Source organism: Aristolochia californica, unplaced genomic scaffold (assembly GCF_029961685.1).
Source record: "Aristolochia californica isolate CCGP_79_NKW_82.1479 unplaced genomic scaffold, dmAriCali1.0.hap1 SCAF_13, whole genome shotgun sequence".
Classification (NCBI taxonomy): Eukaryota; Viridiplantae; Streptophyta; class Magnoliopsida; order Piperales; family Aristolochiaceae; genus Aristolochia; species Aristolochia californica.
Genome location: NW_027181804.1, coordinates 27555232 through 27567980, shown reverse-complemented (window position 1 = coordinate 27567980; position 12749 = coordinate 27555232). Strand labels below are relative to the sequence as shown.

Genomic DNA, 12749 nt, shown 5'->3' with positions numbered 1-12749 from the left:
AGATTCATGAAAGCATTTTCTTTTTTTTCTTTTTTTGCAGCTTTCTGTCTACATAAGTCGATACCCTCAAAAAGGATTTTGACATCTCAACTATAGGCACAAAAGTTATCTTAGTAAATTGTGTTCAACAGATACATAAATTCTTTTAATACACTAATTAGAAATTACAAGCACAAATAAACAATACAACCAATCCTATGTGTCTAATCTTTGTAGAGGCAACTTAATTAGTTGTTAAAATTCAAATGTCAAAAGGTTCTCATATTGGTTTTTCAAATCGAATGCAATCTCGAAAGTAGCTCAATGATGTTAAGATTTGAAATTACAACATAAAGTTATGATTTGAACTTATCTAAATTGATTTGAAAATAAAAGAACCTTGACCGAGTACAATCAATTAATTTTAAAATAAAGGCTTCAAAGTACTTCAAATTTTAAAGTTCAATCATAACTAATGCAATTATCTCTCAAATACCCTTTTCATGAATAAGAATGAAGAATTTGAAATCAATGTGCAATGATTCTAGAGACTATGGAACAAAGCAAATACAAATGTCTTAGCAAAATTCATTATAAACTTAGGTCATAGAGAGATTTCGCCTTTCCAAATAAAAATCGGAACTCCAAAGGTTGTTTTAAATTGAAAGGTTTTTTTGAGTGATTTCACAAGAATTAAAGAATGGATTACTGAGTATAATATTTAAAGGAGAATTCATCAAAATCACGGAGAAGAAATATATAAAATTATGTTGGATCTTCATAATTAATCATAATCAAACAAACTGAAACCAAGTTAATAAAAGATTACAATTCGAGATGCCAAGTGGCATTCAACTAGAAATAGAATGTGGCATCTAGAAAAAAAACATATCACATGGCATTTAATTAGAGTTGCATTAGAATTTAAATAGAGTTGGTGAAGCAATGTTTTTGCATTTATGAGCAAATACATAGATATACTAGAAATATAAATTGGTTTACTCCCCTCTTGGGGTGGTTATTTTTATCTAGTTCATATGTACTAGCATTGAACTGATCTCTTACAACCAATTTATCTACATAAATAAGCCTAAATTTCTTTTTTTTTTCTTATAATTGGAAGAAAACTAATGGTTGAACTAGCAAATTTGAACTATCTTCTCTTTATCCTAACTGTAGTTCTTCGTCAACCGTCTTACTGTTGATCGTTTCAATAGTCTACACCCTATTCTAACTATAGTTTCCTTCATACTAGTAATTGTTTCAACAATAATATGGGTCGATTGTATCGATCGTCCTAAAAGAAAATAAATTACACTTATTTCATAAAATTTTAAATTTAATTATATTTTTGTACTAAAACATGAGTTTTTAATTAAAATCTTCATTCTATTAATTATTATTATTTTTAAAAAAAAAAACTCTTTTTGTCCTTTTTGATGCACTCTCCACAACCCCGTTGCCATTGATCGAGTCAATTGTCTTTCACTATATTCTAACTATAGTTTCTTCTCAAATCTCCTTCCTAGTGAATGTTTCAATAATAAAATTGAACGATTCTATCAATAATTATTGATAGTCCTAAAAGATAATACACTACACTTGTTTTCCGATTTTTAAATTTCACTATATATAACTCCTTTATCTCTCTCTTTTTCTTTTCTTTTTTATACTAAAATAGAAGTTGATAAGGTCCATATGATAAGCTTCATGTAATTAACTTTTTTTTTATAAAAAAATTTCTCTCATTTCTCCTGCACCACCAATTAGAGCCGATAGAGCTAGCAGACGTAATCAAACAATTTTATCTATTATTCCCTTCTTCGAAGAGATTTTACTTATATTCATTTCTTAATGAGATAAAATTTGCAAGAAACCTATCGAATGGTTACTGTTAAAATTTATTTTTAGGTTTTTGAAAGAAAAAATATTTTAAATTTTTAAATAAAAATAATTATGCAAAAAACAAAATATGACCTTTAAAATACTTAAAATACAGAAATAAATTTAAATGAAAATGCATTATCATGACCAAGGTACAAGAAGGATGTTAAACTATAGGATATTATAATCTAGGAGAATTTTATAAAATGTGGACCATGTTCCATTTATATTTACTATATGGGTATATAGAATTAGCTATTTTTTTATACCTTTTATTTACATATTTATTGAATGATAGAACTGGTAATTAGGTAAATAATTTAGAATAATAAAAAAATAATTCAAAATATTATAACATAAAAAATATAAAAAATCACATTATGATACATAAAAAGTCTAAGAACAATCTAATACATAAAAATAAATATATATCTTAGAAAATTATTTTAAAAGGCACTTTAATTATGTTTTATCTCAAACATATATTTACTCAAATAAAAATTGATCGAATTATTCTCATATATAATTGAATAACCGGTTAATCGGGTACAAAATAACCCTTACCCATTTTCATTCATTTAATAAACAAAAAATGGATAATCGGGTAAAATTACCTGAATACCTAACTGGGTAAACAAGTAAAGTCAAGTCCGATCCAATTACATAAAACAAGGAGACATTCTCCAATAAACCCACAACTAATCTCTCGAGCATCCATGTGATTCGCAATTTCCTGCTAATAAAATAGACAAACACATTGTATGCACAGGGTAACAATTGGGTGGAGCAACCACATTGTGTAATAAAAGCTTCTTTAACCTGATTCTGACCTACTCACCATCATACTGGCAAAGTCAAGGAAAGGGTAGAAGCCAGAGTTTAGATGATCAATCTCATCAGTTATCCTGTTTTAGCAATTTTGGCCTTGAGTTGAAATTTCAGTCTGGAGGATCATGATTTTGATGCTAGTTTTGGATGGTCAGACTCAGAAACATGATCCTGACAAGAATTTCCTATTATTGAGATGTTGCAGTGAAATTTTAGGGTGAGTGACCCTTCAAGGCAGTGAACTCTGGATGATTTTTTGGAGAAGAAAAGCAATTTTCAGGTGACACAAAATGAAACTCTCTGTGCCTAAGCCCAGTTCACTAAAAGCTGCTAAGAAAGACAAATCCAGATGAGAACAGCACTGGAACCAACTGCCTTGCCAACTTACTCTCAGAAACAAATCTTATATGTTGGAAGATCTGCCTCATTAAAGAATCACTTTACAGAATTTTCTGCAGAGGTCTCCTGTCTCATATCATGTTCATAGTATTTGGATTACTTGTTCAAGACAAAGACTGGCCAGAGAATACAAAAATGAGTAAAGACACAGCTAGCATTCAAGTACAGACATCAGGGATTCAAAAATGGACTTTCTAGTTATGTGCAAGAACAGTAACACCAAACTCAACAGGTAGCAGCTCCATTTTGGGGATGGTTGGTCTATTAAGTAGATGAAGTTGCTGGAACTGTTCCTGCAAGAATCAATTCAGCTCTCGATTTCCTTGAAGAGAAACTCAACCAAGAATAGCATTTCACTTCTGTTAATTACAGGCTTTCATCTTCAGTGCTGTTTATGAACAGTTCTTGAAGCATATTTCTTCAGAAGAAGAAAATCTCACTGGTCCCTTCCCTGCGTAGGGAGAACTGGAGTAAGAAACCGATTAAGAAAATCCAGTGAACTGATGAAGCGGATAGGTTCAATTGCTTATCTTCCAACGAAAGCAACCAAAGTGAAGAATCCATTATCCAAGCCATCAATTAGATTACAAAACTGTGTGTGTCATATCTGCAAACAGCCAAACTGCGGCACCTCGGCTGGCACTTTTGAACTGCTGACGGAGATTCCATAGAAGAGAAAACAGCTTACAGCATACGACCATGATTCCTCAACGGCAGTTAGAATCGAGTTCCATATTTTACTCCATTGAAAGCTACATCAAGCAAATCACTGAATTGCTATATAGCTTGGGAGAAGTGCTTCTGACCAGTCTGTATCCTACTTCAGTAAGACTCACTCAGAACTAATTTGTTTCAGAAACTGCTTGCAATTAATATGGAGCAAAGAAATTGAATGAAGGATCCCCAGAAAAAAAAAAAAAAAAAATTCTACTTCCAAACTAAGAATTAACATTTAAGATGAAAATTTTTAAGTCAACTTTGGAGATACCCATGATTTTTAGAACAAAGCTCAGATACCCACTTAGAAATACCGACAACAACTAAGAAAATCCTTCCACTCCCATATTCTTATCCACAAGATTAACTTGAAAGCACACGAAATACAAGAATGAATCACAGTGATGACACCCAAGTTGGAAGATCCTCCCAATACTTTAATTGGGGAAGAACCCAAAAAGGCTATACTTGAAGGCACCAACCACAGTTGGATCCTCCCCAGTCCCAATACCAAGTTGGGGAAGAAAGGATTCACCATAACCTCAGCTTCGAATTGGAATGGCATCATTCTCTAGAGACTGTTGATGGGGCTTGCTTGTTTTATTTGAATCTGGCATGTGCTCATGCACATTGGTCTTCTTCTTCCAAGAATAAATGCTTACAATATTGGGAATCCTTGTTCAAATCAGATGCTAAAATATTAGTTAGGTCAACCCCCTAGTTGGTTTATAAAAGATTATCTAGTTAAATATCTGTTAATGGAGTAGGTGTTAGTGACATAGGTGTGCCTGGGTTGCGTTTGAATGGCTTTGATAAGAGTCCCAAATTGTTTAAAGATTCTCTCTCTTTGTCTTGGTCCTTTGAACCAATTGACTAATGGGTTCTTCCAGTTGATTAAAAACAGTGCCTTACAGAAGGAAACCTCGTTTAATCCAGTGCCTGTTGGGGGACGCGCTTGAGCTCGTTCCGCAGGTATCAGATGCGGCCTTGGCGGTAATTGCTGCCCGTCTATCGCGCACAGAATGCGGCTCGAGATGGTTATGGTTTATGTTCACTGTGTCTTTGCCTCCCGAGTTCCCAAACCTCCCTTTTCTCAATTCTCCTCTCTGTGTTCGAGACAATGCAAAATAAGATTCAGCCAATTCAGATCACTGGTCACATGAACGAGTTTTTTTCTTTTTAATAAATCATCGAGCCCCGCAGCTTTCTGGGTTTTGCCGTTGGTTTATGAAAAGAATCGATCAATCTCATTGAATATCTAGGAGACTTTCCATTGAGAAAAAAACTAAAAGCAAAAGAAAGGAAGAAAAAGCAGGAACTATGTTGGGCGAGGCCAATAGTTTTTCAAGAGAAGAGAGCCCCCATGTGAGGCAGAGGAGGATCTGACGAGGAAAACCATGACCAATCTCTAATTTAAATGTTTTTTAAAAGACATCTTTAGTTAGATGAAGTTGTTTTTAAATCGTTCCCAGCCTTTATCAGTTTAAAAATACTTCTGGGTCTTCTGAGTTACGACTTCGCCATAGCTTTTTGAACTCAATTTCATCAAACAGATTCACAGAACAGAGCTCGATCATCTTCTTTCCATCCAAACTTGAAAAAGAAAATCGGCAATTAGTCAATCTTTAGTAGCAACAGTAACTATATGTACAACAGTGTATGAAACTTCCTAGCCAACATCACCCTCTAAACAATCAGACGAACCCAACATCTTCCTATTTTTCTATTCCCTCCCCCTCACTTGGCTCTTTTTCTTTGCTTCTTTTTGTTCTTGTTTTTCTGTAATATATTTTGAGGGGGTGGGGGGTTGTGTCCAACTGCTGACTGTGAGATATTTTTTCTTTTCTATGTACAGGACTAATATGTAAGACAGAAGCAAGGTATATGCTACAGATGACAGGGTGAGGGACCCCCCCCTAAGAACAGGATCTGATTAGCCCCAAATTGTATAGATTCCTCTTCACCAGACTCCCCAGCGAAAAGAGACCCGCCGCCCCTCCAGACGATGCATCCCTTGTTGATGAAGGAGAAGCCTTTGGGTAGGTGGACAATTCCTTAACTTTAAGGCTGCTAAAGCCAATTCTGTGTCGGACGGATTCGATTATCTTGGGCTCCACCGGCTGTCCCGCCGCGTCTGTCACGTAGAAAATGTTCCCAGCGGTATCGCTCCTCGTCGAAACTTCCGCCTGTGTCACGGACAACCCATTCTCACGGAAAGTCCGGGTCACATCCGCCAGTAGTCCCCGTCGATCCGCCGTGCACAGCTCCAGCCTCACCCCCTGTTCACAACGTCCGGACACGATATTGAGAATCAGATGCAACGGCAATGCGCAATTTGAAAACCACTTCGCAGAGAATCACTGTAAAACAATAAACAATACCTCGGATGCTCTTCTTTCAATGGCGGCTTGTAGGCATTGAATCACCCGTTGCCTCTCGGCTTCTGAGCTAATTGGAGTTCCATCTGTGTGCCTAATGTAAAATTCCTGCATTCCCACAACGAATCCCGAATAAAATCAACACGATCTATAAGCTCAAAGGTAAGAAAGAGAGAGAGAGAGAGAGAGAGAGAACACAAACCTGATAAGCTTGCGCGCAATCGGTGACAATAGTGGCGTGGAAGACGACGTACTCCATATCCGTCAGCGTGCACACGATATCAAAAAGCAGCTTCGGCCGATTCTTGCACTGTACGTTAACAACAGAATAACCGCGCTCCCACCAGTCCTGCACGGATACCGCTGGCGGAGACGAGTTGGTCGATTTCCTTTCATAGTCGCGATCGGCGAACATCATTTGGTGCAGCCGCCGTTCAGTGTGGGTGACAGCCATGCTCACTGCAGTTTTGGCGCTGCGGATGTCGTTGTCCCCTTTGAGTACGTTCCGCAACCGTCCGATGATCCGGTCGATCTTGACGGAGTCCTCGATAGGGGAGCCGGAGTCCTCATCTTTGACGTAGATCAGGGAGGCGATCCGGCCGTTGTGAGTCCACACCTTGGCTTCCACCACATTACATTGGAGATCGGCCAGAACAGCGAATACCTCCGACAGAAGCCCGGGACGGTCGGTCCCCGTCAATTCTAACGCCGTGAGGCCAATGAATCCGTTTGGCCTGTGGGCGTAACTGGTCGCCAACGACTGAAACCGAAAATAAGAGCAATCAAGCGGTTAGAACAAAATTCCCGCGTTTTCCGGCTCAAACGACCCTTTAATCACTGCGAGATTAAAATTCTGTAACAACCTGCTCAATGTAACTGATAACGCTCTCGTCGGTGAGTTTATCGCCGTTTTGATCAGTGACATGGAAAACTGCTCAGAAGCAAACATGAAAATGAGAGGGTGTTCAAAGGAAAGGGAGTATGTAGGAAGGTGCAGTGCATTAGAAAACATGACATTACCGTCCATAAACCACTGGCCGTCCGATGAGATGTACGCCTTCTTGATACAGAGGTTGAGGTCTGTGAGGACCTGTACGGCCTCAAGCAGGATGCCGTGCTTTCTCGCGCTGTCTACCTGAAAGGGAAAGGAAGGGCAAACACAAGAATTTCAGCCTAGTCATTCTTTTGCTAAAATTTCTACGTATTCTTTAAAGAATTTCTGAGACGTTACCTTGACGAGAGTGGCTGTATCGCAGACGGCATTGTCAATAACAACCCTGCGATGAAGTCAGAGAGGTTAAGGAGACCGTCAGAAGAAACTTTCTGGAAAGAGGAAATTATTGAAAGGGGAAATATGCAATAGACTGCAAGAGAGGAGGCAAGATATAGGAGAAAAATCAAAAGCGGTTGAGAAAAGTCGTAGAAGACCGAACATCAGACCGGTTGAGAACACGCTACATGTGAAAGAAAAGTCCAAATGAATTCGTCAGATTTGATGAAAAACAGCGAAATCAGGCGACCACCGTCTGAAAATTTCTGTGACCAAGAGAAAATTCACCAAAAAAAAAGTAAAGAAGAGAAACAAACCTGAGAAAGCCACGCAAATAATTGAAGCAGATGTAAATACAAGGCAAAACTCAGTGATGGCAAGTGGAAGAGGAACGCAAACTACTCTCAGATTACAATAATCACTAGGTAGAAAAACACGCGCAAACAAAAACGAAAGAAAAAAACGACACGAACATCAGAAAGTTTCTAGTTCCAGCAGAAACCGAACATTTCGAAAACAAAAACAAAAGAAACAGATGCCAGGAGGCCAAGCATTCAGTATGAGAAATCCGCAAAAAAACCAAGTACCAGGCAATCAACAATATGAACAAAAACAATAAGACTAACAAAACAGAGGTAACGGAAGACGAACCTAGGCGTGTTCATCCTTATGACAAGCTTATCGTACTCGTTCAAAGATGCCGGCCACTCCATCTTCTTTCCCACCGAAAAGTCTCAGGACAGGAACCCCTAATTCTCTCCTCCTTATATGTCCTCGTGTCCCAAAACAGGCGACGAGATAAACAAAGACAAACAGCAAAAGAAGCTCAGAAACCAAAGCTAAAGAGCCTCCCGCTTCCTCTTTCCGTCCAAACTCCCCCACCCATCGACGAAATCGCCACCCAAGACGCTGGCAAAGCTCTCTGCAAAGTTCGCCCAAAATCTCAGAGCTGCTTAAATCGTCCCTTTCCTTGTTGGTTCAGTTTCTCTCTCCTCACTACCCTCTCTAGAAATCTCACGCACTTCTCAGCCTCTTATGCGTCTTATTTAAAGTTCAAACCCACGCCCATACGCAAAGGCGGACGGTCACATGGCGTGAGTGGAACCGACCGCTCTGACCTACCTGCCAGCTATTTTCAATCCAAGTCAACCACCGTCCGGGCCCACTCGCCTTCCACGTCTTCCACTCAAACTCTTTCAAACGGTTCCAGCGTCCAGCTCGGATTCCACCTCGACGCTCGCTCCACTCTCTTGCGTGAGACCGACTCCAACACTCCTGGTAGTTGTTGAGAGATTCTTCCGTAATGCCTACGTGGCAACGACCTGGCCCACTGTCGACGTGGCGATCCGAGGGTTTTGGCTTCCTCGTCAAGCAGGTATCTGCCGACCGGAATTATTCACACATGCCTCCGCTGTCGGATCCTTCCGCTTTTCCCTCTCGTCGTTATACCCCTGTTTGCTTCCAGAACTCAGTGACTCAACTCGGAACGAGTCAGAAGCCGGCCGTACTGCCACGTTGCGACCTGTCATTGGGGGAAAACCCTCTCTATGGTCGACGACGACGTGGGCGCACGCTTTCGTACGTATCTCATAATCTACTGTAGCACCGCGTGTCACGAAGATTGCCAGTTTTGGACTTTTTAGTAAATAAAATAAAAAGCCAAGGGTCACGTGATCGGTGTCAGGGGGTCACGTGAGGCCTACCCGCGGCGGTTGTCTTCAATCCGTCCCGACATGATCTGCGACGAGTTCGTCAGTGAGTAAATTTTATTTTCGAAAAAGAATGATCCTGTCATCCGCACGATCCCGGTCTGACCGTCTAGATAAGGCCACGTAGGAGACAAAGCATTAAATGCGTGACAGTTTAACGGCGTAGCAGACAAGCAGTTTTTACGGTGGCAGTCCAACGGAACGGTCAGAGACAACGACAGAACCGCGGGTGGGAGTGGGCGACCAACGGCTTTTTTAGGACAAATTTGGCGCGTAACGGCACTTGTCTTCCCGCCAATTCCTGCCACATGCTGGCGAGATATCTGGCGTTGCGGGCGGAGCCACGTCAGTAACGGAAGATCCACATCGCGCCTCGATCGTTACTACGACGGTCGCCGTCCAAGTTCAAATAACCGGATTATCCGAGAGGAGGCGCGACCTTTGGATGGCCCGAGAGGTCGCCGACGTGGGAAGAGAATATACCGCCGCGTGGCATTCGGCACGTTCGATCGAGAAAAAAATTCCTCTTTCGAGTTCCCCGCTTCAATTCATCCGTATCGATTTCCCGCGCAAATTCAAACCACCACGAGATGCGTGTTAGAAATTCTTCCTCGAGTGGGTCCCTGGATATGACCCACGCACGTACTACTCACAGTCATGTACGTGCGACCCGTATTTTGGCTACCATGTTTTGTGCCACACGTGAGAGCGCGTGTATTGTAAATCAGTCAACCCGCAGGCATTGGACAGTTGCGCGTTTGACGAAATCTCCACGTCTATTTAATGTGTATTTATTGGGGGATTTTTATTTCTTCTCTTTTGAAACCCGACTCAGTTTAAATTCGACCCGACTCAGTCCGATTTATGAGTTAAATAAACAAATTTAAAAATCATGATTAAAAGTCTTTTACACGAAAAGTAAAAAACCGACGTGGAAAGTACCTCGGTGACATGGAAAGTCTCCTTTACACCAGCAAGTAGGGAGACATTCCTTGCCTTCAAATCACTTCAATCGAGAATCCAATTACCCCCTTGGAAAGTAAATCATTGCCCGATGTAATTAATTTTCCTATTCATTGGCCCCCCTCCACCACTGTCATTAAATAAAAATTACCATCTCCAATACCCCTTTAATATACCTAATATACCGATCTGTTAGGTGCAGAAAGCTACCACCTAGAGGAGTTGACTTCTCACTATGACATAAATGACATAATAATAAAATAAAATAAATTTTATAAAATCATATAATCATCTAAAAAAAACAAAACCATTAAAAGAATATTACCCTTTTTTTATCTAATATATATTTATATAAAAAATGATCGAATTACTCTTATACATAATAAGATAATTCGAATACGATAATTGGATAAAATGACCCGATTACTTAATTGAATAATTTTTTTATTTAATAAATAATAAACAAAAAAATGGGTAAATAAGTAAAATTGAGACTAAGTGGATGACACATTTGATGAGGTCAAACCATCAATACCCTCAGGGTTTCTTTGAGGCCAAGTTTCAATAGCTTGGTGATGCAAAAATCTGATTTTGACATAAAAATTTCAGGTCCACATTTCCATAAGTTGCAATCAAACTATCAAAGCCATGATTCATCATAACTATAATTTTCCCATATTTTTTTGAACTTGAAACCTGTACCATGTCGAAACCTTTCATTAGATGTAGATGGAACTCAACCACCTCATTACCTGTCCTAACTAGACTTATAAGTCACGTTTTTTTGTTTTTCTTGTTGTCACCTACCCCATTAGTAAGGGGTACCCCCCCCCCTTTTATTTAATTTAATTATGTCAATAATTAGGTTGTAATATGGTAGTTGAGCAACCTATAATTTATGATATAATAATAAGAAAAGTTAGTCTTAGTCTCAAGTAACTCAGTGGCATTTTAGTAACTATTTCCCGCGCTTTATTTAATGGACCCGCGATCGAATCCTCATGTAGGCAACTCCCTCACCAACCTCGCGGGGAAAAACCAGGCACGAGGAGGAGCAGCGAGAAAGTGGGAAGGAGACGGGCCCACGACGCGTACGGCAATTCAAGCCTCGTACCTGCAACTTGCAAGGATTTTAAAATTTTAAATTCGCTGACGGGCAATTCACAGCCACAGAGCTTCGTTAACTTGACGACGCGGCAATCTCTTGAGTCAGTGTGGATTATGGTGGAGATTACAAGTCACCACCTCGTTTTCTTTTGGTTGATTGTAATTAATTCGGGATGAGGATCTAATCAACCACCGCAGATCTCGTCTTCTACCTAAATTTGACATTTGGATGAGTTGCGACTCTGTGAGCATTTTTTTTTTTTTTTTTCAGTCTTCTCTCATGGCGTTTTCCTCAAGCAAGCGCAGGCCGCTGACGCTAATGTGTGTGTTTGTTATAATTTCTCTCCCATTTTACCGACGGGAAAATGGAAAATGGGTTAAGTTTTAAATGACCTTCTGTGGTGTTTCTGATCTTTGACACAGAGTAGTAGTTTATTCAATTTCGAGTTGTGATTCCACGGGGACGATGTGGTTGACGGTAGGGAGATTTGAAGCAGACTTACAGAGCAGCCAATTGCATATCATTGAAACAGTACTGGAACGAAATGAAGTCTGCTCTTGAAGATTTCCTTTCTCATCAGAATTCCACCTCCATTTTCAGACGCACGAGTCATGAATCATGGGAAAGGAAGTCTTGTCCTCTTCCCGCAGTAACGACCCTGGGCATGACCTTTTCCAGTCTTCCAAGTTCATGATTTCACTGCAACACTGGCATTGTCATGTTTCTTCCAGAACAGTCGTAAATGGCGCTTTTAACTCTAACGCGCTCTGCATTACTCGTCTACACAGGCAAAATCAGAAATCGTACTGAAACAATCAAGGTTTTCTTTTTGGTTTCATTGAATGAAGGCGTTTCGAGTTTCAAAGATGGCACATGTCCATTAAGAGGGCACATCGCAGGCGATGCTAATACACTCACTACCTATCAATCATTCATTAAAATGGACTTGTTAACGACGAAAGGGAAGTGGGTTCTTCCTCCTGCCAGAGTTTCTTCCGGCTGATTCCAGTAACCAAATGATAGAGAAGCAAGGCTTTTACGCAGCAAATATGCCCCAGAGATGGTTCAAACCTGTTAGGATCTCTTTGTGCTGAGCAATTTATCAAACATTTGGTGGCCACCCTCTTTTGGCAAGAGGGAAGATGGGAACGTGGATAGCAGCAGCGCACGTGAGGCTTAGAAACTCCCCTTTCTCCATTAACCAGAGCTAAAAGCTTCATTCAGTCTGGTTGGTACAGTTTGGCCAAAGCTGTTCCGCTCTGTAATCCTTATTAATGGCGGCCCAGTCCAGGTCGAGCCTGCGGCAACAGATCTCTGACTAAAAACCCACCTCTATCTAAACCTTTATTACCCGCGCGTGAACTGTCAAAATAAGGCTGTGATTCCGCGCTTCCTTTTACAAAGTAAGCTTCCATTAAAAAGCGAATTGAAGTGGAGGCAGAATTTGTCCAAAGCTTAACATGAATGCAAAGGAGAAAGAAAATAATCAAAATTTTCCAAGGCCGTCTGTGTTA

At 40.0% G+C, this 12749-nt stretch overlaps 1 protein-coding gene across 1 annotated transcript; it reads right to left on the bottom strand.

Moving 5' to 3' along the window:
* Positions 1–5401: 5401 nt before the first annotated feature.
* LOC137948036 (ACT domain-containing protein ACR8-like) lies at positions 5402–8463 on the bottom strand. Its single transcript, XM_068793952.1, has 7 exons — positions 8107–8463; positions 7417–7462; positions 7206–7320; positions 7049–7116; positions 6388–6945; positions 6189–6293; positions 5402–6086 (listed from the first exon to the last, which is right to left on the bottom strand). The coding sequence occupies exons 1-7, from the start codon at positions 8166–8168 to the stop codon at positions 5724–5726; spliced, it is 1317 nt and encodes a 438-aa protein (XP_068650053.1). The 5' UTR covers positions 8169–8463; the 3' UTR covers positions 5402–5723.
* Between the last annotated feature and the right edge of the window lie 4286 nt (positions 8464–12749).

Bases quoted from the DNA above. Each gene is read 5' to 3' on its own strand.
- LOC137948036 (XM_068793952.1), bottom strand. From the start codon at position 8,168: ATGGAGTGGCCGGCATCTTTGAACGAGTACGATAAGCTTGTCATAAGG. The intron at 7,117-7,205 runs GTAATGTCATGT...GCTTCTGAGCAG, and splicing joins CGGCCAGTGGTTTATGGACG to TTTTCCATGTCACTGATCAA. The intron at 6,294-6,387 runs GTTTGTGTTCTC...GTGGGAATGCAG, and splicing joins ATTGCGCGCAAGCTTATCAG to GAATTTTACATTAGGCACAC.